The following is a 26234-nucleotide window of genomic DNA, read 5'->3' as shown; positions in this document are numbered from 1 at the left end:
TAGGCAGGCCTCTTCTCTCTCTGAATTTAAAAGTCTTCTTAAAACATATTTATTCGCTGAAGCCTTTGGCATTGATTAGAGGGGTTGACTCAATTTGTTTTAACATGTTTCAATTTATTGTATCTATTTATTTTATCGTATCTCATTTTTATTTTCTTTACGTATGCTATTAACATGTACAGCACTTTGTGAAACTCTGGTTTTATGTTAAAGTGCTTTAGAAATAAAGTTGGTATGGTATGAAGTCTGATGTTGAGCTGCTGTGGGCAGCAGATGGGTAAATGTTGGGGAGTGGGGCGGTGTTTGAGAGAGCTTACCACCCGCCTTATTTAGCCTGTGGGGCGTTGTTGGGAGGCGGGGGTGTTAATAGTGGCCCTCCAGTCATTAGGAGGAGGGTGTGTCTGTTTTCCGAGTGAATGAGCTGATAAGCTCTGCAGAAGGTTTGAGGGGAGAGCAGCACTGCTGTCTGTGGCGTGTTAAACACAGCCGGCAGACGGACGCCTCGCTGCAGAGCACGCTGGGATTCTTTTTGGATCTTCTGGCTGGAGTTTCGGTGGATTTTCCTGAATGGAGGCTGGAATTCTCTAACCCTTAGTTTCGTTTAATTTCACTTGGAGTAACGATGCTCAAGAAAGTACGATTCAAGGTAGGAGACTCCTGCAGTTTGTATGTTTCGGTTAAAGCTCGTTGAGGCTTTGTGCAAATACTTTCTTCTTCTTGAATAATTGATACATGACTGTTTACATATCTAGATATTTGTCATGGACACAACCTGCTCCCAGTCTTCACATTCTTCCAACTTAATCTGTTCCTGCGTCAGGTTTAAACATTTCTCTGCTGGGAGCTCTTCTGCCTCACAGGAAACCACGAGCTTAACTTTCCAAGTTTATTTGGCCATCTTAATAGCCACCATGTTGCACAGGGTTAGGGGTTGCAAATATTATAGCAAAGAGCCGCACAGAGAAAGAGCGGCGTTCACAGAAAACTCCTGAGTAAGAAAGACAGCAGAGCCTGACACCAAAGATCATAATGGTCTTTATGAAGCTCAGTCCATCGCCTTGTGTCCACATCCCCCTGAGCCACACAGAGGAACTCCTCATCCGCAGGCTTTGTGTCCCTTTCAAGAGAGCCTGCGACTGAGCCGACCTGTGCAGGGCCTCTGGTGGCTCTTCATCAGCAGCGGCAGCGCAGGCTGCAGTTCCGTCTGTGTGGTGGTGACATGGAGGTGATAATTACAGCACAGGGACGGGAACAGGAGGAGCTGCAGCCGCTGGCTGTCACCCGCTTTTAATACGAAGGTGTAAACAAATCGCATCAGTGTTTGCCATGAGCGCTGTGCTTCTCAAGACTCACTGAAGGCACACCTGTAATCAAACAGCCTCCGCAGAGTCTGAAACCTTCTTCATTTTCTTTGCTTTGAGCCACCAGGTGAATCCACCAGTGTGCAGCCTGTGGATCCAGCACGTCACCTGCACGTTTTTATTTATGTTCTTTCAAAGGCCGTCACCGCTGTGCATAAAATCCAACAAATACAATCAGCTCTTTCAAACTGGCCAAGTTTCTCTCAGACGCGATGTTTGGCCTCCTCTTTGGCTCACTTGGCACTGCATTAGAATTAGGCAACTTCCCCGACACCATGACACCGTCGGGCCGAGAGCTGCTGGCAGGCAGGCCTTTCACAGTGCTACCACTTTCTCTCTTCTTTGGCTGGTGGGTCGTCTCCCCTGGTGGTTACGATTTGATGAGGAAATGAGCAAATACAAAGTAGTGCGAAAACTATTGTCGTTGTCACCAGAGCCTCGCAGAGCTGGAATATTATAGTTCAGGAATCTGCGAACCTGGAAAACCAACTAAAATAAATCTCCTTAGTTTGGTAAAAACTCTATTCATCAGTACATGATTATTAAAACTCTGGATGTCGACAATTCAAGCACACCCGGTCCCGTCTGGTCTCAGACCCTCAGAGCGCCTGGAGGAGGCAGAGCAGCTCATTGCTAATCAGGCTGGTGGTTTGATCCCTGCTGCTCTGGTCTGCATGTCCAAGTATCCTTGGGTACGATACTAAACCCTGAGTTGCTCACACTGCATTCATTAGAGGCACTGGTACTCTGGATGCTGAAGCCCTAAAAGTGTGGCATAAGAATCTTTGTTTTTATTGTAATACCTGTGCTGAGTGTCCTACCTCTGACACATGCTGTCCATACAGTCACAGTCACATGACTGAAACGAATAAAAACTAAACAGACAATAAACTAAATTCTAACAGAGAACGACTCATCTTTCAACAACTGGACTGAATCAAAGGTCAGGATGAAACTCCCTTCTTCTCCTTCATGTATGACCTCAGTCAACAGTCCGCCGATGCAACATGAACATCTTCATTTTGTTGCTAACACATGAACACGCAGTGGCCATGAGTGTTCTCCCTCACATCCACACTTTGTCTCATCGGGCTTCAAAAACAGAGCTAGACAACGGAGAAAATGTCCAGCGTGAGGCTGGGACTCCACTAACCAACAGGTGGAGTCAAAGGCGTTCCCTCTCCTCTGGTCCACAGAGGTGCAGGTGGATGCTACGTTAGCATTGTGAGGTAACCTGCAGTAGCTTACATCAGAATAATCTCTGAGCCAAATGAAAACACACCGGCCTGGTGTGTCTTTCCACATTTTCACTTACTTCACTGCAAGCAGGTCCTGGGTTTGAAGCCACCCCCTGGGTCTGTGTGGACTTGGTGGGGTTAGTTAGTGATTCTTAGTTGCACACGGGTGTACGGTCTCTTATTTCTTGTTTTCTGTGTTATATTCTGTACTTTTGTGTGACTCTGCATGCTCCATCTGCCCGTCTTTGCTGCTGGAACACACGAATGTCCCCAATGAGGGACAATGAAGGATATTTCTGTTCTATTGGCACGTAATTGGCTTGTGGGGATAGGTTAATTGGATAATCCAAATTGTCACTAGGTGTGAATGTGCGAATGAATGAGAGTGTGAATGGTTGTCTGTCCCTGTGTGTTGGCCCTGCGACAGACTGGCGACCTGTCCAGGGTGTACCCCGCCTCTCGCCCTATGACAGCTGGGATGGGCTCCAGTGCCCCCCGCGACCCTGAAAAGGATAAGCGGAAGCGAATGGATGGATGGATGGATGGATGGATGGATGGCACGTAATATCAGAATTATTTCAGAAAAAGAAACTTATGGGGGTAAATATTATCAGCCCCCTGACACACACACTGATTGCTGATTGTCACAAAGGAAAATCAGGATATGGATATATGACGTTATGACAAGTTTTCCAAGTTCCAAAAACTGGAGTGAGAAGGATCATCAAGAAATTCAAAGAGAGCTGAAAGTACTGAACAAACTACTGAGAGATGGGTTTAAAGACCCCAGAAGACAGGAGTGAATGACTTCGCCAAGTTGGGAATTGTAGTCTCAAAGAAGAAAATCACAAAAACCCTAAACGGGAATAGACTGACAATTAGAGCTGGGCGATATGAGATTTTTTCATATCACGATATGTTTTTTTCATTTCAGGCGATAACGATATCTATCACGATATAAGCCAAATAACTATATTTGTAAGATTTAAATGTGCCGTTGCTCACAAGTAAAATGTGAAATAATCAGCAGCTTGTTTTGATTTAAATATTTATTTCCCATAATAAGTTCAACAGGGTAGATGTACTTAAGGAACATGAGACTTTTTCAGATAAATAAAGGCAAATATTGCAAACTACACAAAAGGCAGCCGCTAAAGCGTTTAAGTTTCAAAATAGAACAAACGAAACAGACTAAATTGTCAATTCCACTTAGAAACAAAATATTAATTCTACAAATAAATCTTAGTTTGTTTTACAGAAGAACAGACAAAACTGACTAACTTTTGTCAATATCAAATAAACTGAGAACTAAAAGGAAATTCTCAATCTCTCCTTGTTGTATAGCTGAGCTTTTCAAACAGTTGTAACAGTTACTTTAGTCTGACAAAAGCCGAATGATGAATTAGCGCTTCCAGTCAGAGACTGAGGCTACGTCCACACGTACACGGGTATTTTTGAAAACGGAGATTTTCCGTTTTCGTTTTAAAAAATAATCCCGTCCACACATAAAGGCAGAAATGAAGGAAAACGCTGCTATGAACATGCCAAAGCAGCAGGTGGCGCTAGATTCCTAACCGTGCAGAAATGTTGGCCAATCAGAAGTCTAGAAGCCTCGGTGGGAAAAAGTAAACAAAGCTGGGGCATAGAAGCAGAACCGAGTCGTATGTGTGGAGGGACAGTAACTGTGTGTATATGTAAGCATTTAAACACTGCAGAGAGTAGAATTAACAGTATTGTAGAAATTCATTTCACCGAAACAATAACGTGGCGCACAGTGTGACGCATGCACCAGTTTATTGTATTTCCAGACTTGCTTTCGGCACAATTTACAGTGCAGCTACTCTGTTTTTTGTCAGACTTGAAATAGCCGAAATACCTTCACACTACGGAACTTCTATGGCTCTTCCGTTCGACAATCTCTCCGGCGTTGGAACCATCATCTGTTTTCTCTTCGGTCACGCTCGGTTGATTTTTCTAGTCGGCACACTCATTTCCTCCATTACCCGCTGGCTGCTTCCCAAACAAACACACGTGCGGCTTGGCACTTGTGCTGTACGTAACAAGTCACGCGACGTGACGCTGCGGCTGTGATTGGTTCGGCTCTGCGCTACTTCATTTGGATCGGCTGACCTTTTTTTTTTTTTTTTTTTTTTGAGGACAAGAGCGGCGAGGTCTATCGTGATAGCTTAATTTCTCTATCGAGTAAAAGTTATATCGCGATACATATCGTTATCGTTCTATCGCCCAGCTCTACCGACAAACTGGGAATCTCATCAAGATGAAAGGAATCAAAATATGTGAAGGCAGCAAAACTGGGTCTGAGTCATTGCTCTGGCCCCAAACATGTGGCACTCCTGGTGAAGAACTTCGTCTAGAGGTCCAAAGTGAACGTTACTGTGTGGGCTCCACAAAGCGCTCCTATTGAAGATCTGTGGGGTGAACAGAAGAGCACGTCCATGTCAGGAAATCTAGAGAAGCTTGAGAGATTTGCCAAAGTAGAATGGGCAGGGATTGCCATCAGAGGAGCAAATCATTTATTTCCATCTTTTGGTATTTGTGAAATAATTTTGTTTCTGTTCTGTGTGGGTTAAAAGTGTGGAGAGCCACCGTGGCTAATATGTGTGCTTGTCCCACACTTCTTCCTTTCTTTGTGGTTTCAACCGGTCAGCATCAAAGCAGAGCTTCGTCCACAATCTGTTGTTCCACTGCAACGGACCCATGAGGTGCCTGAGCAGTCAGCTAGCATTAGCCAAGAATCCAAGGATTTGGCTAATGAAATAAGAAACTGGCACCAGGACTGGCCAACAGCAAATCTGACTTGATGATATGTTTTATTTATTTAATATAGATTTCTTGAATAAATAAAACTCTTCCAGAATAAATACTCCCCCCAGACTGATCGGGTTGATCCTGGACAAATCTAATTATGATGATGCAGGCTGTGTTGCTGTGTTTCATTGGATTGTAGCTTCATGGTGCTGTTCTTCTACAGTTGTTATTTTATGTCTCATATTTGTGTCTTCCCTTGTGATTCATGTTTGACTTCTTCGAGGGTATTGAGGGGGATTTGTGGTTGTATCATTGTGTTATTTCAGGTGTCTTTGTGCTCGTGTTACTCACTAATTCCATCATGGCTGGTTGCTTTGCAGCCCCTGTTCCTGGCATCAAGGCTATAGTGCATGTTTTTGTAGCACCACCTCTATGGTAACCTGTGAGCACATAAATCTGTGTGTAACCTCCGAGTCATGCTTTGCCATGACCTTTGTATGACCAGGAAGCATTCGTCTTTGACTTACACAGAGCCGTTTGCACTGAGTAAAGTATTTCACCGACTGTGACACATTGGATGAATTCCGTGTCCACGTGTGAAACGTGCTCGCTGCGACTCTTCAAACAGCTCGGTGAACCCGTGCTGCTCTTTGTTTCCTCGCCACCTCTTCCTCGTGGAATTTGTCACCTTTCAGCTTGAATCAAAGTGTGGATCCAAAGTGTTTTGTTGTTACATTTAACTGACTTCTTAATACTTTTCATTCTAACAGTAACAAGTTTCTGTCTTGAAAACTGAAAGAATATTTTAATAAACAAAGAGCCTGCAATAAAAGGGAGAAACCCCAGCAGTAACATGTGCCCTGTGAGCAAACACTTGGAGACAGTGGGAAGGAAAAACTTCCTTTTGACAGAAAGAAGCCTCCAACAGAACCAGTTATTATGTGGGCACATATTTGCATGGCAGCTCCACAGGTAGAGTTTGTCATAATGATGCTTTGATTTTGATGTGTGACTTGTGTTTGCATTGATCATATTGCGTTGGGTTCTGCACATCACTGCAATGCAGAGCTGCTCGCGTACACCTGAGTGCTTTTTTCTTTAACACTCAGTGTCGGAGACAAACTGTGGGTTCAGTATTTTACCCAAAGATACTTGGAAACCTACTGAAGGGATCGAACCACCAATCGATGACCTGCGCTACCTCGCTGAGGTACAGCCATCCCCAAGTAATGGTAACTAATTTATCTGAAGCTGTTCACATAATACACTCGGACCTGCCCGTACTCTTGCATTAGTATCTGAAAACAGGGCAGATATTAAGGATAGAAAGGAAAATTCACTGTAAAAATGTGAAGTGGTGTAAAACACTTATGAGACACGTCGGAGTAGAAACGAGCAGACCCACTGGTGCAATGTGAAAATCTAAATCCCATTTATTTCCTTTATGACTCTGCGCTCCAGTTTGTATGCGCCTCTGCTGGCAGAGCTTCAGCGTCCATGAGAGGCACTAGATGGCGCTGATGCTCTGCCGTTCCTCTCTGCCTCGGAACGACAGAAAGGGAAAACGCCTGAAGCCAGATTCTCAGCAATCACACATGTTTCAAAGGAACCAGTGCTCGCTATCGTCACACGGGAACATGTCGGCTCTGACAGACAGAGCATGACATGAGAACCGACGTGGACGTTATTGTCACTCAGCGATAGTGTTGTTCAATCAAACGTTCCAGCAGCGGCACATTGTGGCCCCGGGCTTCAGGGGCAACACGAGTCTGATTCGCCGCCCGTCAGCTGCGAGCACATCCTGGCAAAAAGCGATGACCCATTTCCATCACATCTTTACATTCCTCCTCCTCTGCCGGCCCTGCTATTTGAATTTAGACCCGGTCGATGGTGTAAGAGGAGACGTCCGACCTTTTTGCTCAGCGAGTCAGACGCTCCCTTTGTCTCAAAGGATCGAGTCGGCGCCCATCGAGGCCTTTGATGTTCATAATGAGCGATTCCCTCAGCTCAGCCCCGCAGCGCTGTGCTGTATGTTTCTGTAAAGGATGTGAATGGGTGTGCGTGGGTGCTGGTGCAGTGGGAGGGGAGCAAACATGTTCTTCATTAAAGATGAAAGGAGAGGGAGCTTTTACTGTCTCAGACATTTATGCCAAGTGTGAGGACGTGTGTGTTTACAGAAAGGAGAAATTGACCTCTGACCCCCGCACTCATTCGTAGTTACCTACAGGCTCATCCACACAGGGTACCTGGATTCATGTGTGGAGTGGATGTGACTCAGTGCCACACTGGGCGCATATTCACTGGGGTGGACATTTTCTCAGGTCCTCAAGCTTTTATTTTAAGCTCATATATCCGATCACTCCACTACATTTAGTGAGCACATGCAGCTTTTTACCATTAACATTTGTGGGGGCAAAAGAAGCACAAGCTTCTGTCAGTGAGGGACGATTATCTGGCGCCCGTACAGTTTGCTATGTGGTTGATATGCAGTATTTAGAGACCATCCAAAACTGCAGTTCTAGCATTGCTGGATATTTATTTACAATTTACTGGTTACATAACAAAATTAGCTGTCAAAGTAATCCAGTTACTTTGGAGAAACTGTTACAGTAATGTTGAGTTACCAGAAAGAAACAGCCTTTAGCAATTAGCTTGCACATGATGGGGGGTGTAGGCTACCGTACCAAGCTTATTCGACGCTGGCAGCGTTAGCTACAAGCTAGCTAGTGTTGTGAACAGTGCTGTGGAGCGGTGTTTAGTTTGCAACAGCTCGTTCAAAATGTGAAGAGCTCCTTACCAGCTTATTAACTCAGTAAATGCATAGTTACATTTTTAAAGTAATACTTCAGCAGTGTAACAACCATCCACTCAGGGTTTGTTGACGAGTCATAGTTCAGTTTAAATTATTTCATGATGAGCTGCAGCACAAGAAGCACGAAACAATCATACAAACAGTGAAATGACTAAAAATGTTTTTTAAAATAAATATTTTAACTAGGATTTAATATAATTAGTTTAATTTCTGCACCTTTGGCCCTCTGTGGAGCAGATGAAGGCGACACTGTCGTGGTTTTGGGTCTTGTGTAATCATTGTTGTATTCCTAGAGTGACTTATATGTATTTATACTTCCTCGTTCAGTTTTCTTACATTTATGAGCTTTCTGATTTTTGTGATTGTTGTGGTTCTGGTTTAGTTCCCTTTAGTGTTTCCCTGTGTTTTGTTCTCAGTGAGTCGTGTGGATCTCAGTCTGGTTGTCATCGTCGTTGTCTCTGAGTTCTGTCTTTAGCGTCCTTTTAGTCAGTCAGTTAGACTTAGTTTCGTCCGTTATCTTCTCCCATGTTTACTGATCTTTACCTTATTGACAAGCTCGTGCGTCCTTGTCTCAGTCTTGGTATTTGTGCTACTTCCTGTCTTACTTTGATAGTCGTTGTGTTCTCATTACGTCTGATTTGTTCCTGCTGTGTTTCCACTTCCCTGATCGCCCCTCAGTGTGTGTCTCCTGGTTCCTAGTGTTGTCCCAGGTTTTCATGATTAGTTCCTCGTTCAGTTCGCTGTTCTTATTTTTGTTCTGTTTCCCAATCAGCCAGGATAAACGGCTCACCTTTGCCTCCATACGATCTGCTGGCCGCAGGTCTTGACCTACACTGCCACACAGACTGTTGTTTCATGCTAGGTAGCCTAAAGCTAATGTCTACATACCATGTCAAAGGACAGTATTACCAACTAGGAATGTTGGCTAGCTGATTACAGCCAAGACAGATGTCTAGTAAAAAAGGCTTGTGAAGCCACCTGCAGCGCTACAGCCTGAGAAAAGGCGTATGTGCACTGTTACAGCATTGCCACAGCTGATAATGCGAGTGTGTGATGGTAGTGGGAGTCGGCGCTAAGCTGGTTTCCAAAACAGAGTATGAGACAAATGGGGAGTTTTGATAGCCGAGCATTTCAGTGCTGATTATCGGCCCGTGTCGATAGATCACAGCTGTGTGTCTGCGAGACGATTTCCCAGCAGCTGCCAGAGCCATATCAGCATTTCTTTGGATAAACATGTTGAATGTGCTCTGCAACAGCCAGGCGGACAGATTTGGGCTGATAGTGTGCTTTATACAAATCATGATAAATCCCACACGGCCTCGCAGCAATGTTAGGCATGTGCACTTTGTCATATAATTCAAAATGAAGCTTTCTCCGGACGCAGACATGCAGGCAAGTGTATTCACACACGATAGAATAGAATAGAATTCAACTTTATTGTCATTGCACATGCACAGGTACAGGGCAACGAAATGCAGTTTGCATCCATCCAGAAGTGCTTTAGTGATATAGATATATTACAATATATATTAGCAATAATATAGATATGTGAGTATATTACAGAAATGGGTCTATTATGGTATGTTATAATGTACACGGTATGAAGTATGTTGTGAATATTCTATAACTATAAGTATGTACAGGCTGTAGTGAGTACAAGCTATGTACAGGCTATGAACAGGATATAAATATGAAAAACTATACAGAATATGAAATAAATAACTTTACAGAATCTGAGATATACAGCTATACAGAAATGGGAACTATGCAAGTTGTAAACAGTTGTAGGATTAAAAATTATCGAATGTACAGAATGATTATTTACACAGAGCTATACAGTAGTGCAGTTAAGATAAGTGAGGGTGTAGATAGTTTCTGGATGGATGGATGCAGTGGTTCAGGCTGGAATTGAAGTGAAATTTATTTTGGTCAACAACAACAACACAGATGATCATTTTACATAAAAGTACTCAATCAATTCAGTGCACACGTCCAAATCAGCAGTTTGCTGAGAGACGCAGCAGCTGTAGATGACAGCCTGCAGGGGTTCTGCTCTACAAACAACATGCTGTCACTGATTGTCTTCATTAAGGTGAGTCAGTTTCACACTGTTGGCACAACAAGCACAGCTCAGAGCCCACTGCACTCACATCTTTCCATACTGTGCATTTACATCCTACATGTGTTGATTCTGTGCCAGGACATTAAAACAGCTGAGAGCATACGGCGTCCCTCAGTCTGACCATCGTTGGTTTTTCTTATTTGCTTGCTTATTTCAGTTTTTCTTGTTTGTAAATGATCTGTTTCACTTTCATTCATTTCACTGTTAGTTTTATTATTATAACACAGGCGGTGTTTGGGAGGGGCAAACCAAACAAGCTGGGTGATCTAATCGAACACAGCACCACCATGAAGACGACTGGCACATTTAACAAAGACTCAGTCTGTGGACATTCACTGCATCCCTGCTTCCTTCACATTTGGTTCAAGTTAGCTAGAATAACTGGTGACCCACCGAAGAACATGTAAGAGTGAAAAACAGTCGTGAGTTAAAGGATGACAGGGTGAGGAGGTTATTTATGGATCAGTGATCATGGGGAATTCCTCAGATGCCGTTTGTATTCCTAGAGCCCAAATCCTGGTGTTTGGAGTCTTTGATGTGTCTTTGAAGTGATCCCACCAGTTTGGCAGCGGATGCTTTAGACCTTCTCAGGTTCGCTGCTACACGTTTCTGAGGTACTTTCCCCAATTTTGAATAGTTAAAGCTTGCTGGTGAGGCCGGCGTTACCTAAAGGCACGCTTTCTTTTTCTTTTCTGCCCGTTTACTGTTGGGTCCAAATCAGTCCAATATACTGACAAGTGAGACGGAGTGTAAATGACTCGTCTTCCCTGGATTCTGCTCATTGTTGTGCTGAACAAACTGGACCAGAGCGCCGCTCTCACAGGCACAAACCTGTGCTCGGAGAGGCTGTGTTTACAGTGGAAGAGAATGAATGGCTGTTCTGTAGTGAACAGCTGCCTGCTCACTGTAGTCCACTCAGGACTGCAGCGTGTTTACCTCCGAGTCAGGTTTCATTTCTCTGCAGCTCAGGAACAAAACTGCATCGCTTCACCCAGAAGAAGGAGCGCCTTGTGTCGCTGTTTGGGGCGCGGCTGGGAGGAGGGGCAAGCTCAGGGGGTGAGGGTGCGCGTGTGTGCGTGTGCGTCTGTGTGTGTGTCTGTGTGTGAGAGAGAAAATGAAAGAGTGACCATGTGATTCAGGAGGGGGCGAGAGGGCGGAGACAAACAGGCAGACAGTGTGTGTCAGCAGAGTGTTTGGCACATGGCTTTAGCCCAGTGTGTGTAATGACAGCCACAGAGTGTGTGTGTGCGTCTCTGTCTTTGTGTGTGTGTGTGTGCATCAAGGAGACACAGTGAGTGAGAGACCCTGATGAAAGGAGAGAGAGCAGCTTCCTGTGTGCATCCTGCTCACGTTCTTTGTTTGTGGCTTTTTTGTTTTTCGGGGTTTTTGTCACACCATCAGCGACATGTTTGTTTAGACCTGTGGTTTCACTGGACCCTCCCACTGCACAGACCCTCCCACATCTGCATCAGGTAAATTCAACATGAGCACTAACATTGGAGCAGAGGGAAGCAGAACATGGTGCAAACGTGGTGACGGACTTCACGGCGTGTGAGCTCATGTGGTTATTGTGACTTCACACGTCTACAGTAAGTCGGAGCTGCAGTCTTGCTAACTGGATCAATTCTGAACCAAATGGCGCTCCAGGTGTGTTTGTGATAGTCGAGCGGTGGCGTCGCTCCAGTGAGAGGCGGTTCATCAGCTCTCTGTGGTTTCAGTATTTCTTAGAGAAGGGGCTGTTCATATTTCTTGGCAACACCAGAGCGACATTTGGTAACATTTTCCAGCTGTGCGCCTCACACTGACGTTACTATCAGTGACGAAAATAAATGAGGTACTGTATGACATCATCTTATGAAAACACTTCTCATAAGTACCTGGCTACTCGTTTGTACTGGAAGACATCCATATGAGATTTTATAACCCAGTAACAGAGACACTGATGCTGAGCCTGCTGCAGCTGCTCCCTTCAGATTTGGTCTTTGTCCTGCCTGCACGGTTAGTGTCTGTGATACAGACTCAACAGGCCGAGCTTGGCGGTGGGACCTGTTCTCTGCAAAGCCTGAGCCAAACAAGCAGCGCTGGCTGACATGTTGCACTTACACTAATCCAGATGTGAATGTGCTGCATTCAGAGCTGCTCTGCTCCATCAAATGACTGTGTGCATGTGAAAGGGTGCCTTGTAGTGACACAGAGTATGTGACCAGACGGAGCATCTTCTCATCAGCACCGTGCACTGACTGCTGGTTTTTATTTTTCTCAGGCCACTAACACTCTGTGGTAGGGAGCAGGTGGACGAGACTGGGGAAGTGGAGGCATGCTCTGGAAGAATGACAGTCAACAGAAGCGAGACAGAAAGGTGAACGCACATGGAGTAGATAGTGAAGATGGATGAGATGAAATACCTGGGGTCAACCATCCACAGTAACGGAGAGTGCACAAGACAGGTGAGGAAGAGAGAGCGTGGAGGTGAAGTTCAGGGCAGCAGATGGCAGTGAGACCTGCTGTTCGGTTTGGAGACGGTAGCACTGACAAAGACACAGAAGGCTCACGTTGTTGCTGCGAGTGAGCAGAAGAGATGTGTGTATATATATATATATTATCGTTTTAAAGCCTGGATCTGCTGGAGCAAACAGTCAGCCGTGCTGGTGTGTGGCCAGTTCAACGACGCACATCTGGACCTGGAGAAAAGTCCTGTTTGTCTCCAGCTTTGCCTCTGAAATCTGACACACACATTTTTGCACTTTTGTAACTCGAGCACATTTTTATTTTATTGATTTATCTTTAATGAAATGAGTTGAATTCCCCTCTGTCAAAGTTGGTGCCTCTCGCGATCATATGGTCTGCCTCCACCTGCTCCCCACTCTCACCACAGATCGCAGGGACTCATGCATGACCCCATCTGCTGACCTGTCCATCATCACTGCAAATAAGGAGTTCAGAGCCATCTGTTATTCCTACTGCACGACTTCACTGTGTCACTGCCCTCAGCCATGTCCTGCAGCAGCCTCACATCCTTCTCTGACACTCCTGACCTCCTCCTGCAGAAGCACAGTTCCTCTCTTGGTTTCTTTCACAGACACAGTGAAGCTCAGCGTCTCAAGGCTAATTCATGAGAGTAACTGTTGGATTACTACTTGCTAATGTAATAGCTAAAGGACCCAATTCTGGCTGATCAGATGTGTAGATTAAAACAAAAAAATAGCACATATGCAACTTTAACCGGATGCAAATGCAGCTTTCTGTGTTTGATCCCATGCATATATATTTGCAGCTTCAAACAGCCACAGATACATTTGATCCTTTCATCCTGTGACTCTCAGGATTTAGTTTCACAGCAATCACCTGCTCACATAGCCAACCAGGCGACATGTTTACTGAAAAAAGTGGACTCTATACTTATACTTTAGTGCCAAAGCTAGCTAACATTAGCCAGAATAGGCTACTGATCCTACCACAGGCTAGACATCCTGGACTGAGCTCAGGAAATGTAACTAAACTGAACATCAGGCGTCTTTTCACAGAGTGAAACACACAGTGTCGAGTCAATACTGTGTCCAGCCAGTTAGTGTCTTAGCACAAAGTTGCAGTTGTACCTGCAGGAGCCTGGGCCTGTGAGAGGCAGCTGTCTCTGAAACATTGGCTGCTTTATGGACCAAAGGGGAGAGAGAGACGCATACAGGCTGTGCTGTTGTCAAACCCATCAGAGCTGGAACGCAGCTTTCTGGGTGCCTGGCAGAGGAAACGGCAGCGCGGGGTTCCCACACTGCAGCAACTCTCCAGCTAGTGATAATAAATCCTTTGTTATGTGAGCTCATTCTGTGGAGAGCATAATCAGGCCAGGACAGAGGCACTCTATCCACCCCCAAACATCCACCCAGTCCCATTCTCATACCGATTTCAGCCGTGTTGGACCTGAACACGCTCCTGGAGCTCTACTCTTGCTGACAGCGATACTCCTGACCTCAAACGTGATCTGTGTTGGATTTATTTTCTTTGTTTTGTGGAAGGAGACGACTGTGCTGGGCATTCACCAGCAGAGGACGGTAACAGCCTTATAATTCATACAAATTATACTGTCTCGTGGCAACTCAGTGCAAGACCCCGTGTGAGTAGATTAATGAATGCTGCCTGTTGTGGGTTACAGATTTGGAGCAGTGATGAGAGCATCCGTTACATTCAGGCCGTTAGCATCAGAGCGCTCCTCAGTGGGAAGCTTCTTGAGTGTAATCGACCTCAGTCCGATTTATAGAGCCTGTGTTAGCAGTTAGCATCATCTGTGTGTGTCGATTACCTGGCGATCGTGTCCAGGTGTTTCAGACACGCTGCACAATCACAGAAACAATACAAAGCTCACGCTTTTGTTTCTGATTTCAGGAATTTGCTGACATTTGTGAGGCAATAACTGTTAGTAACAATAACTGTTACTCAGTAACAATAACTGTTACTCAGTAACAATAACTGTTACTCAGTAACAGTTACTGAGTAACAATAACTGTTACTCAGTAACAGTTACCGAGTAACAATAACTGTTACTGTTACTCAGTAACAGTTACTCAGTAACAGTTATTGTTACTGTTACTCAGTAACAATAACTGTTACTCAGTAACTGTTACTGAGTAACAATAACTGTTACTGTTACTCAGTAACAGTTATTGTTACTCAGTAACTGTTACTGAGTAACAGTTATTGTTACTGAGTAACAGTAATAATAACTGTTACTGAGTAACAGTTATTGTTACTGTTACTCAGTAACTGTTACTCAGTAACAATAACTGTTACTCAGTAACAGTTACTGAGTAACAATAACTGTTACTGAGTAACAGTTACTCAGTAACAATAACTGTTACTGAGTAACTGTTACTGAGTAACAATAACTGTTACTGTTACTCAGTAACAGTTATTGTTACTCAGTAACAATAACTGTTACTCAGTAACAGTTACTGAGTAACAATAACTGTTACTGAGTAACTGTTACAGAGTAACAATAACTGTTACTGAGTAACTGTTACTGAGTAACAATAACTGTTACTGAGTAACTGTTACAGAGTAACAATAACTGTTACTCAGTAACAGTTACTGAGTAACAATAACTGTTACTGAGTAACTGTTACAGAGTAACAATAACTGTTACTCAGTAACAGTTACTGAGTAACAATAACTGTTACTGAGTAACTGTTACAGAGTAACAATAACTGTTACTGAGTAACTGTTACTGAGTAACAATAAGATAAGATAAGATAAGATAAGATAAGATAAGATAACCTTTATTAGTCCCACACGTGGGAAATTTGTTTTGTCACAGCAGGAAGTGGACAGTGCAAAAGTTATGAGGCAAAAATTAGAATACAATAAGAATAAATACAGTACACAGCTGTACAGAATAGAATAAAATAAAATACTATATACAGTAGAATAAAATAGAATAAAAATATACAATAAGATAAAAATAGAATACGAATGCTATATACAACTGAGTAAAAATACAACGATGCCAGAAAAGATTATTGCACTTAGTGTTATTGCACATGTGTGGATGTGTGTGTTTGTTCAGTTAAAGTCTTTGTTGTGGAGTCTGACAGCAGTGGGGAGGAAAGACCTGCGAAATCTCTCCGTCCCACACCGTGGGTGCCGCAGTCTCCCACTGAAGGAGCTGCTCAGTGCTGTCACAGTCTGCTGCATGGGGTGGGAGACGTTGTCCAACAGGGATGACAGCTTAGCCGCCATTCTCCTGTCACTCACCACCTCCACTGGGTCCAGAGGGCATCCTAGAACAGAGCTGGCCCTTCGGATCACCCTGTTCAGTCTCTTCCTGTCCCCAGCAGAGATGCTGCCGCCCCAGCAGACCACACCATAAAAGATAGCAGAAGCCACAACAGAGTCATAGAAGGTCTTCAGGAGTGGGCCCTCCACCCCAAACGACCTGAGTCTCCGCAGCAGGTACAACCTGCTCTGCCCTTTCCTGTAGAGGGCGTCTGAGTTATGAGTCCAGTCCAGTCTGTTGTTCAGATGAACACCAAGGTACCTGTAGCTGTCCACAGCCTCAATGTCCATACCCTGGATGTTCAGTGGTTGCAGTGGAGAATGCTTGTGCCTGCGGAAGTCTACCACCAGCTCCTTGGTTTTACTGGCGTTGATCTGGAGGTAGTTCAGCTGGCACCAGTCCACAAAGTCTTGGGTCAGACCTCTGTACTCCTTGTCGTCCCCATCAGTGATGAGGCCGACTATTGCAGAGTCATCAGAGAACTTCTGCAGGAAGCACTGGGTGGAATTGTGGGAGAAGTCTGCAGTGTAGATGGTGAAGAGGAACGGAGCCAGAACCGTTCCCTGTGGGGCCCCCGTACTGCAGACGACCCTGTCCGACACACAGCCCTGAGTCCTCACATACTGTGGTCGGTCGGTGAGGTAACTGTAACTGTTACAATAACTGTTACTCAGTAACAGTTATTGTTACTCGGTAACAGTTATTGTTACTCGGTAACAATAACTGTTACTGAGTAACAGTAACTATAACTGTTACTCTCTCACCGAGGGATTTAAAAAGTACATCAGAGGAGTCAACCACACTGAACCGGCCAATGGCAGTAGATATGACGAGCAGTTTACATCACAGGTTTCTGGAGGGGTTTGTGGTAATGGCGCATCTACAGCATGGTTTAAACCCCCTGGGACAGTATAAACTGACTGAGATGCATCTGCTCAGATTAAACTGAAGGCCTAAAAATAACGTTTAGGGGAACGCAGGCGCCTCTCCGAGTAGTCTTTAGCCCTAAAACACAGTGAGTTACAACAGCTGTAAAAAAGCAAATAACAACAAAACAAATCAGAAAGAGAAAAATGTGAAATTAAGCTGAAAACAGAAAGTTCCAGGGTGCTGAGCTCACGGGCTGAGCAGGCTAAAGCAGCAGTCCCAGCGTGACTCGAACCACGACTTCCTGCGTGACACACCTGTGCCACCAACATCAACCTCCTGAGGCAGGCTCTGTGTTTACTTCTGTAAACCAGGACTGTCATCTTCAGATCAGTTAAAGTACCTTTGATCAAACCGCCCATCGTAACAGGTAATCGTACAGTGTGATGCTATCGGCACTGACAGGAAGTAGTGTGGAGGAAGCTGCGTCTTTATTCCAGAGTTAGTGGCGAGTTGAGTAAAGTTCCACCATGTGTGACCATTAAGCTACGTGTGGTTGATGTATGTTGAATGTGACATGTGGAAGAAACGCAGGGGAACGATGTTTTCGAGAGTCAACAGAACTGCCATTTACAACAAATGCTTCTGAAAAACATAGGTGTCTTAATAGTGTTTGTATGTGTAACCAAGTTTCATTCAGATTAGTCGCAGCCATGACGGAGGAGGTAGGGTCCAGTTACACACATACACACCTACGACGCCCGGGTAAGATCCAGGTTGTAGTCGAATCGAATGACCCCGTAAAGGTCAGCGTTTTGACCCACCACAGTGGAACCTGCACCGGCCTTTCAGTTTAACATGATGGACTGTCCGACAGAGCAGTCGGCAGAGGTTACGCCCACAGCTCGGTGATCTGCTGTTTGTGCACGCAGCCTGCGATACGACCTCTGCAAATTTCCCTTTCTTTCTCTCCTCCCTTCATTGTCTTTTGTCTTTTGTGTGCGGCGTGCCTGCAGGCCAGCAGCTCATCCCAAAACAAAGAATGATCACTCTCAGCCCGCTCGCCTCACTTCAGCTTCCTCTCTCTTCTCTTACCTCTCGCTCTGATGCTCGCACGCTCAGACGTGAACAGATTTTGTTGGTTTCTAATATAATTATTTCTCCTGACCAGCTGGGAGAAACATGCTGCAGCTGTAACCCACGCGTGCAGTTTTCCCACAGGGGTTACCATGGCAACAAAGGATTTTTGGCCACTGTCTGACACAGATGAGCTCGTGGCGCTCCTCTCTTTCACCTGCCTATGTGAGGCTCTCTGATGCTGAAGGGTGTGTCTGAGATCTCAACATGAAACTTTAATGTGAAAGCAGTGAGGAGAATAAACAGGACGTACGCGTGCGGTTTAAAAATGTCCATATCTGCTTTTTATAGGCAGGTGGAGTCCGAGCCGTCGCTCTTCTCTTTTAGACATTAGCTGATGCTAGTGCATGAGTTAGGACTGGACTGAGTTTCAGATGTGTTGATAATCTCTGCACACAGGTGTAAAATGTACAATCAACAGTTGTGTTAGCTGTCATACCTGCAGAGCAGCCAGCGTTTGCATGCCACAGTGTGAAAGGAGGCTTTCTGTTCATGTTACAGGTGAGATTAGACGTGAGAGGCTGAAGCAAAACTCCTTTAAGAACACGTTTAAAGAAATGTCTCATTGCTTCATGCAGGACAGAAAGTCCTTTGTTTTAATCTAATATGTGAGGAGGGAAGAAAGTGCACAGAGAACGTGTGCATTCATTAGCACATTATCCATGTTTTCCACTGAGTGACTGAGGGGCGTCCAGTCAGTGTTTCCAGAGCGTCTCACAGTGAGCGGGGCTGCAGGACTGAACAATACAGACACAGAGCTGTTTGGCTGTGTGTGAGCTCGTCTGCTCTTTGGATCAGTTTCCATGACTCAAAGGGATATCCCACACCGCCTCCAGACCCCCACTCCTGCTCGCTGCCCTTCCTTTCCCTCCCCACCCTACCCCAGCCTCCACCCCCTCAGTGTCACTCCCTCCTTTCATAGTTTACCACCAACAATGTTCTTCGCTCACAGTGAGCCTGGTGGAGGACTTTTCAAGACGCGGCTCCCGGATGGATTTGAAGCTTTGTTTTGAGTGAGCATGTGAAGGACAGCATCGAAGACAAAAGCGAGGGAGGGAAGGGTGAGTGACACTGCAAATGTATGCGTGTTGAAGTGACTGGCAGCGGGACGGACACATGGTGTGGCGTTTGTCTGGTGACGAACGGGAAGATGTCTGGACCTGCTCCTAAAGATGGTGGTGCTTCTGGGTCGGCCTTCAGACATTAAGGCTTTTTGTTTGTGAGGCTGTGATGTCGGTGTCATGTAGACTGTTTATTAGATGCTCCAGAAAAACTGAGCCAGGAGTGCAATACCATAGTCGTTTGATTACTGATGCATTACTGTGTAAGCTGCCTTTAAAAGTAAAATTATTACCTGCAGTAATATTTAGATTACATTAGTATTTGATTACTTGATGCACATTTTATTTGTACAGTGTTACTATACAAAGTAAGTCATCAGATCCACGTAGGTCTTGTTAGCATAAAGTACTGGAGTACTGCCACTGACCCTGCCTCATCCTTCATTCAGACTCTAGTGGGGTCTATGATTAATAAAATGAACATGGTGAGCATGTCAGTGGTTACCTGTCCAGAGTGTTACCTGGCTCTCGCCCCATGGCAGCTGGGATAGGCTCCGGCCCTTCTGTGACCCTGAGTCAGATAAGCTGATGGATGGGCTGTTTTCACACACACTTCTGTGTAACCATGCCAACCATCCATTGGCCCCAGCCCGACTGTGACTCCACCAACATGTTGGTCGTTCCGATACAGCAGCACTGAAATAACAAGCAATGGGAAGATGCCTAAAATCAACAAACTTGTGGTGCTTTAAACAAACAGCTTTAAGTCTCACAGCCACACATACGTGGTTCTGCTCCGTGTTTTGTGCTCCACTGAGCGTGTGCGACCCTCGGTGTGCGTCGTCCAGCGCGCTGCAGCAGGCGGCGGCGCTCTCGATCCTCTTCCTGAGGATTACTGCGGTTCAAAGGGCCTCTTTGTCCCCACAAGCCTGGAATGCCTGTCTTTGGGAAACACTGAGCCAAGAGTCAGCAGAGCCACTGAGCAAAGGAATACCACGCTGATCTTCCCCCTGCGCCCCTCTTCTCCTCCACCTTGGACATGAGCGCTCCAGATGGGGCGATCGTGGCTCAAGAGCTGGCAGTTCGTCTTGTAATCGGAAGGTTGCCGGTTCGAGCCCCGGCTTGGACAGTCTCGGTCGTTGTGTCCTTGGGCAAGACACTTCACCCGTTGCCTACTGGTGGTGGTCAGAGGGCCCGGTGGCGCCAGTGTCCGGCAGCCTCGCCTCTGTCAGTGCGCCCCAGGGTGGCTGTGGCTACAATGTAGCTGCCATCACCAGTGTGTGAATGTGTGTGAATGGGTGGATGACTGGATATGTAAAGCGCTTTGGGGTCCTTAGGGACGAGTAAAGCGCTATATAAATACAGGCCATTTACCATTTTACTTTCTGATACCTGACTCGAGATACTCAGGTATCAGAGCTAAAAAGGATCCTGATCACAGAGCATCTGAGTGTAAAAGATGTTTACTAGAATAAATATGATCAAAACTAAGAAATATCTTACGATGTTTTAACTATACTCTACTACTGCATTAAAACCTTTGCTGGGCAGCAGAAGTCTGTGTTAATATGAAGGAGAGGAGCATCCTGTTCTGTTAATTATTATTAGGACTCTAATGTGGCTAAAATCACATTTCCAAAAGGTTGATTCTGACGTTTTCAGTTCGGACAAACGTTTCATCATCATCCAGCTGACTGCAGGTTTCTCCAGTCTTATAAACAGGACATTTACACAATAACTGAAACCAGCCCACTGAAGGAACGATGGGCTGGGAGGTCAGCTTATGATCATTAAGATGCAAATTGGCATTGATCAACAACCATTGATCATTGATCAATGGTCCAAAAAGTCAGAATGGTCCAAGACGTCACCTGGATGAGTGACGTCTTGGACCAGTAACTATAACTATCCAGATGAACAGAATCAACCATTTGGGATTTGCTTACCTGGATGATTGAGCGTGCAGCAGGATATTTGAACTGGTTATGTTAGTCAACCAGTTTCAATCTGTGCATTGATTTGGTGGGAAGAAACAGACTAAAAGTCACTAAAGCAAGCAGAAGAAATGATGAAAACAGTGAAGGTAAGCTTGTCACATTGCACACATGTTGATCCAGCCACACTCAGCAGAGGCCTTCACTGTCATATAATGTCATTTAATGACCGCTGGCTGTGTGACGCAGGCTGTTCGTGTAGGGCTAAACTGTAGAAATCAGGAGTTCGTGGAAAAGCCCGTCTCTGTCAGTCACCAGCTGTTTGCGTTGAGTGAAGCAGGCATGCATGGCTACTCTCTCCTGGTAATTCAAACAGCTTCCAAAGCTGAGAATTTCTCATTGTCTTAAATGCTGAAAATGGAAGCTTTTTCTTGCTGTGGAGTTACAGGAACATGCCCGTGGGAAACCTAAAGAAGAGTGTACCTAAAGAAACGGCACCTCAGTAATTTGTTATTCCAATGCTGTGACTGTGAGGACCACAGATTAAGAGCTATTTTTGTACTCCTTCAGCCAATCCCTGAGCCTTGTTGCCCTAAATGGAAGACGTTCTCTCCTCGTTTCGGTTGTTTCACTGAAACTTTCAGCTCTCTGAACCTTTCCAGCATCCGGTGCAGTATTCCTGTACAACTCGCAAGCAAGTGGAAAATATGAGCCGACAAACTCAGTGGGACAATGGCAATGAATCAACAACTTACTGCAGCAAACACAAGGGCGCTTTTCAAAGAAGTAAAAAATGTGTTGTTTTGCAGTTGCTTCCACTCGTACGTTGGAGTAAAGCAGCAGCCAGAGACACTGAGTCATCTGTGCTGTGGGTCCAGCTCTGCACCTTAGTCAGAGCTGCCTTTTAGCAGCGCTGGATCAGTGGTTTGGATAATGACAACACGGATGCCCTGAGGTATCATCGCTGCTGTCACTGGAGATGTGCACGTGATAATGACAGCCCTCTGATCCTCACAGCTGCTGAGATGCAGTTTCACACTTTGATGACAAACACAGTTTTTCATGTCTGCTGTTTGTTCGGTGTAACCAGCAATCATCTGCAGTCACCTGAGCATCAGGCTGTGCAACACCGTCAGCTGGTACAATGGTGTTCGTGCCAAAGGGCACGCTGGTAGATGCACGATGACATAAAGACCCTGTTTGTGCATCCAGGTGTCTCGTGCTTTTTTTAATGGACACGATCCCCAAAACCCTTTGCGGTTGTCAGTCTCGGGCTCTTCAGCTTCACTGTGGACATCGAGCTGCTCAGAAACACGTGAGCAGCCTCATGTTGTGGATCCTTCATATTCCTGTGACTGAAGTTTGGTTTTAGGCTGAGAACAACTTAACCCTGATTCCACATCTCCATCGTTTTTCTGTTAGCCTAGCCGCAGCTAGCTATAGCATGAACACGCGTTCATTTTTTGCTTGTCCCACTTGTCCCACCGGGGCAGCAGCCATAGCGTCACCTTTATTGGTTTGTTTTCTTTGGGAATGACGGAGGATTTAGAGCCGCCGCACTACGTCAGACTCTTTCACTTTGCCCTCATCTTCTACCACTTGTGTGTGTGTCTGCGTGTGTTCTTACCGCTCTGTGGTAACACACGACAGCTGGTGTGTTTAGCTGCCTGCTGATGATGGCGTCCCTCCAGCAAGCAGCGTTTCATGCCAGAATAATAAATCTGTGTTTACGCACGCTATCAGACTACAAGGGCTACAGCAGGATCTCAGTGTGCAGAGATTTACATTTTAATATGTGTGGCGCTTGGCTTGGTTTTATCTGTGGAACAATATCATTTAGACCAAAAATGGGACGTGCCATTGGCCAAGCGATAAATATGAATGATCTTTATTCTGCAAAAAAAAAATCAGCCCTGGAGCGTTGTTGTTTTCGATTCATTGATTTGAACAACACTGGGCTGTGAAGCCAGTTTCTCACACATTTGGTTTCCAAACCAAATCTTATTTTAAAAAACAAACAAATCTGCTGCTGTACCAGTGAAAGGACACCGAGGAGCTTGTCTAAGCAGATTAAGTTTTGCTTAGGATAACTGAGCCTCATGTTTACAATAAAAACACTGAAAAAGCAACGACTCTGTTTCCACAAACTGAAGTGCATTTGCTGTGGCCTCTTGGGGGCACTGGAACAACCTGTGAGACAATTTATTTTCTAAATTATTTTCAGATATAATAAACAGTCATCAGTTTAAATATATTTATGACACTTGGGGCAGAGCTTAGCCAACAGTGACTCAAAGATGAGATTTCTGTGGTTACGTTATCGACCAAAGTGAAAAATAACGACAGAAGACGTATCTGCCACAGGTCGGGCAGAAACTGTGCTCATAAACGAAGCAAGTGTTATTCACTTTGCAGTCACACATTATGTCATCTAACTCTAGAGAAACAGCTGAATATAATTCTACCTGAGGCTGTGCTGATTATAAATGAGCTAACATTACCCACACATCGACTGTGGCCAACACTGTGCTGAAATCTCTGCTCTGTAGGAAACAGTTGGTCCACTACTTTAAGAAGTACCTTGAAGGCCTCGGTTCAACTTTCATGTTGGAGCCGTTTCTCAGCCACGACTAGAAGCCTACAGAAACTGCCAGCAGCAGATTCTCGACGTCAAAATATTGGTTGAGTAACATTAAAATGTATTTGGAGCGCGGATGAATGTAAGACTGATATTCACTCTTCTGTCAGCCGTGCTCTGGCCCATCACTGAATGCTCTCCTAAGTGCCTTTGCATGAGGCTTTTTCACCACTACGTAAAAACCACCAGCTACTTGTTGTCACTGGGCCAGTACAGGAGGGCAGAGCCGTGGATTAAAAACCCAAGAAAAAGTCCAACAAGGAAAAACCCCACAAACAGAAAGGGATAAAAACAGCTGATCCCAGGGTAAGAAAGGCAGCTCCTGGAGGAGCAGAACCAGGACAGGACTGTTTATACACAATCGGAGGGGAGGGAGGCACAAGTGAAAGGAGTTAAAATGCCAAAGGACAATCAGACGATGACAGAGACAGTAAAACTAACACTCAGAAGAAAACTAAGCAAACACCAACAGGAAGACGAGAGAGAACTCAAACTGCTGCCAATAAAAAGCATCCAAAGATAAGAGAATAATAAAGAAATGAAAACAAGGAAAAACAGAACAACACTTTGTGAATTTTCATTTGTGTGAATGAACCAAGAATCCAGAAACAAGTAAACAACCTTCAGGCTCAGAAACTCTGCACCCACACGGGTGTAATCTGTACTTTGGTTTTCAGACGTGTGCAGCAGAAGGCCGTAATTCCAGTGTGAGCATAAGAGGAAAAACAAAAGCATCGTTACCACGTGGAGGCAGTTTGATCCCTGTTACCCCTGCAGCGGCTCTTCCAAACAGCTCCAACCAAATTATAACAAACTTTCATATTTGAGGTCAGACTGGTCCCACAGCAGAGGCTAACCCCGACCTTGGCCTGTGCCACCAACAGGAAGTGGACCTTGGCTTGTCTCGCTGTACAGGAAGTCTACATATAGTGACACTCAGACAGCAGAACCAAGCGTCTCTGTGTATTTTTGTCTTCCTCTATCTTCCACACGCTTCCTGCTGCTGATGTCTTTAAACTCCTTCGTCATGCCCTTCATCACAAACACTGCTTTACTTGTTCAGAAGTAAAGCTTGGACAGTCGCGGAGATCATTTTAATGCAGAGCAGCTCTTTTTGTTAGTCTGTTTGAATAAACCACCAAAGTTCATTACTTTTATTGTCTGCATCACCAAAAGTGTCGTATTTTTAAGGAGTGTAAACTGAGCTGGTGTTTCAGCCTTTGTGTTGTTTGGTGGCTCCAGAAGCCGTCAGAGCGCTTTGAAGCTCTTTTGTAGCGGTCGTTTCTTCGAGCCCTGAAACACCACAAGTAAGGACGCCTCTAACCAGGGCTATTCAGGATCGCCTTGTAAAACTTGTAAATGCTATGTTTAGGTCTGGGTTTGAATGCCAGCACCAAAGTGGGAGCTGTGGTGCCTGTGCAGGCTGGTCTGTTTTATGAAATAAAACCTATTATGTCTACAGACCTCTTCATAACATGTGCCAGTGTACAGACACATCATGTTAAAAACATGTTAGGCAGGACGTCTGCTCTGTTGTGCTGACCTGCTTTGTGCTCTTCTGTCTTTATTAGCACTTTTATCAGCAGTTAGCAAAGCTGCTTGACCTGTTAGCATAAATGGACAATTGTTCAGTCAAACAGAGCAGCTAGAGTTCAAGTGGACTCTTCATTACGTTTTTGTAGATGACGTCACGTTACATCTGGTTACATAACGTGTCCACAAAGGCAGACTGTCGTTGTTGTTGTGATGCTAATGGTCAGTGGTCAGGTCAGTTATGTAAGAGGGTCCGGTGGAGCCGGCGTCAACCTTTTAGGGAGTTTTCCTCTTGATTTGCAGATTGTTATACAGCATTTATGCTGCCGTTGGATCCGCCCTTCGTTTCTCTCCAAAAACAAAATGTGTCATTTGGCTTGGGCTCCATCCAGCAGAGCAAACACCACAGCATGTAAACAGCTTGAAGTGGCATGAGTGATCTTGGAGCGCCGGTTTCCTGAGGACGGACGATTTCATGCGACTGCTAAAACCAACTCTACATTTTGCAACATGACTTTTTGCAGGTTTTATGAAACCATGCAGAACCACTGCACTGGGTATTGTTTCATATTATTTCTCAGATATATGACATATAAAGTTAGCATAAACCACGCAGGAAAAGGTGAGAGAACATGCAGCCAGGGGCAACCTGAGAGCATTCTAAGAAGGAAAGATGATTAAGAGAGCGTCTAGTGAAGGAAGGTGGAGAGACAGAGAAGACATGGAAGGATATCCCTGCAGGGGGAGGATTAGCCAGCTGGCTCCATTATCAGAGCACAGAAGCAGAGCTGCGCTGTGGCAGCTGGCTGAACAAGATAGAGGCTTGAGAGAAATGACATCCTGCTATCTCTTCCTCACGTTGCTCCTCATCTGCCCTCATTCGTTCATCTCATATGGAGCCCCCGATGGGCTCCGTCCTCTGGCTGTTGGAGCCCACAGCTCTGGGAAACCAGAATCATGTGTGCTGTTATGTTCACACAGGATTTACACTGGTCACC

At 45.1% G+C, this 26234-nt stretch overlaps 1 protein-coding gene across 16 annotated transcripts in view; it reads left to right on the top strand.

Annotated features, from left to right (window-relative positions):
- The first annotated feature begins 460 nt into the window (after nt 1-460).
- Nucleotides 461-26234, top strand: part of phldb1b (pleckstrin homology-like domain, family B, member 1b) — a 119834-nt gene continuing 94060 nt past the window's right edge. For 2 of the 16 annotated variants that reach the window (XM_080890220.1, XM_080890206.1), the window contains exons 1-2: nt 465-646; nt 12566-12749. In XM_080890220.1, coding sequence (XP_080746346.1) covers nt 12690-12749 — 60 coding nt within the window. In that variant the 5' untranslated portion in view covers nt 465-646; nt 12566-12689. Of the gene's footprint in view, nt 647-11755; nt 11775-12565; nt 12750-14307; nt 14349-19006; nt 19132-26234 lie in introns of those variants that run through there. The other 14 variants (XM_080890210.1, XM_080890209.1, XM_080890225.1 and 11 more) reach the window with 13 other exon arrangements.

Source organism: Rhamphochromis sp. 'chilingali' (genome assembly GCF_963969265.1).
Source record: "Rhamphochromis sp. 'chilingali' genome assembly, chromosome: 8".
In the NCBI taxonomy this organism is placed as follows: Eukaryota; Metazoa; Chordata; class Actinopteri; order Cichliformes; family Cichlidae; genus Rhamphochromis; species Rhamphochromis sp. 'chilingali'.
This window is presented reverse-complemented; position numbering and strand designations above follow the sequence as displayed.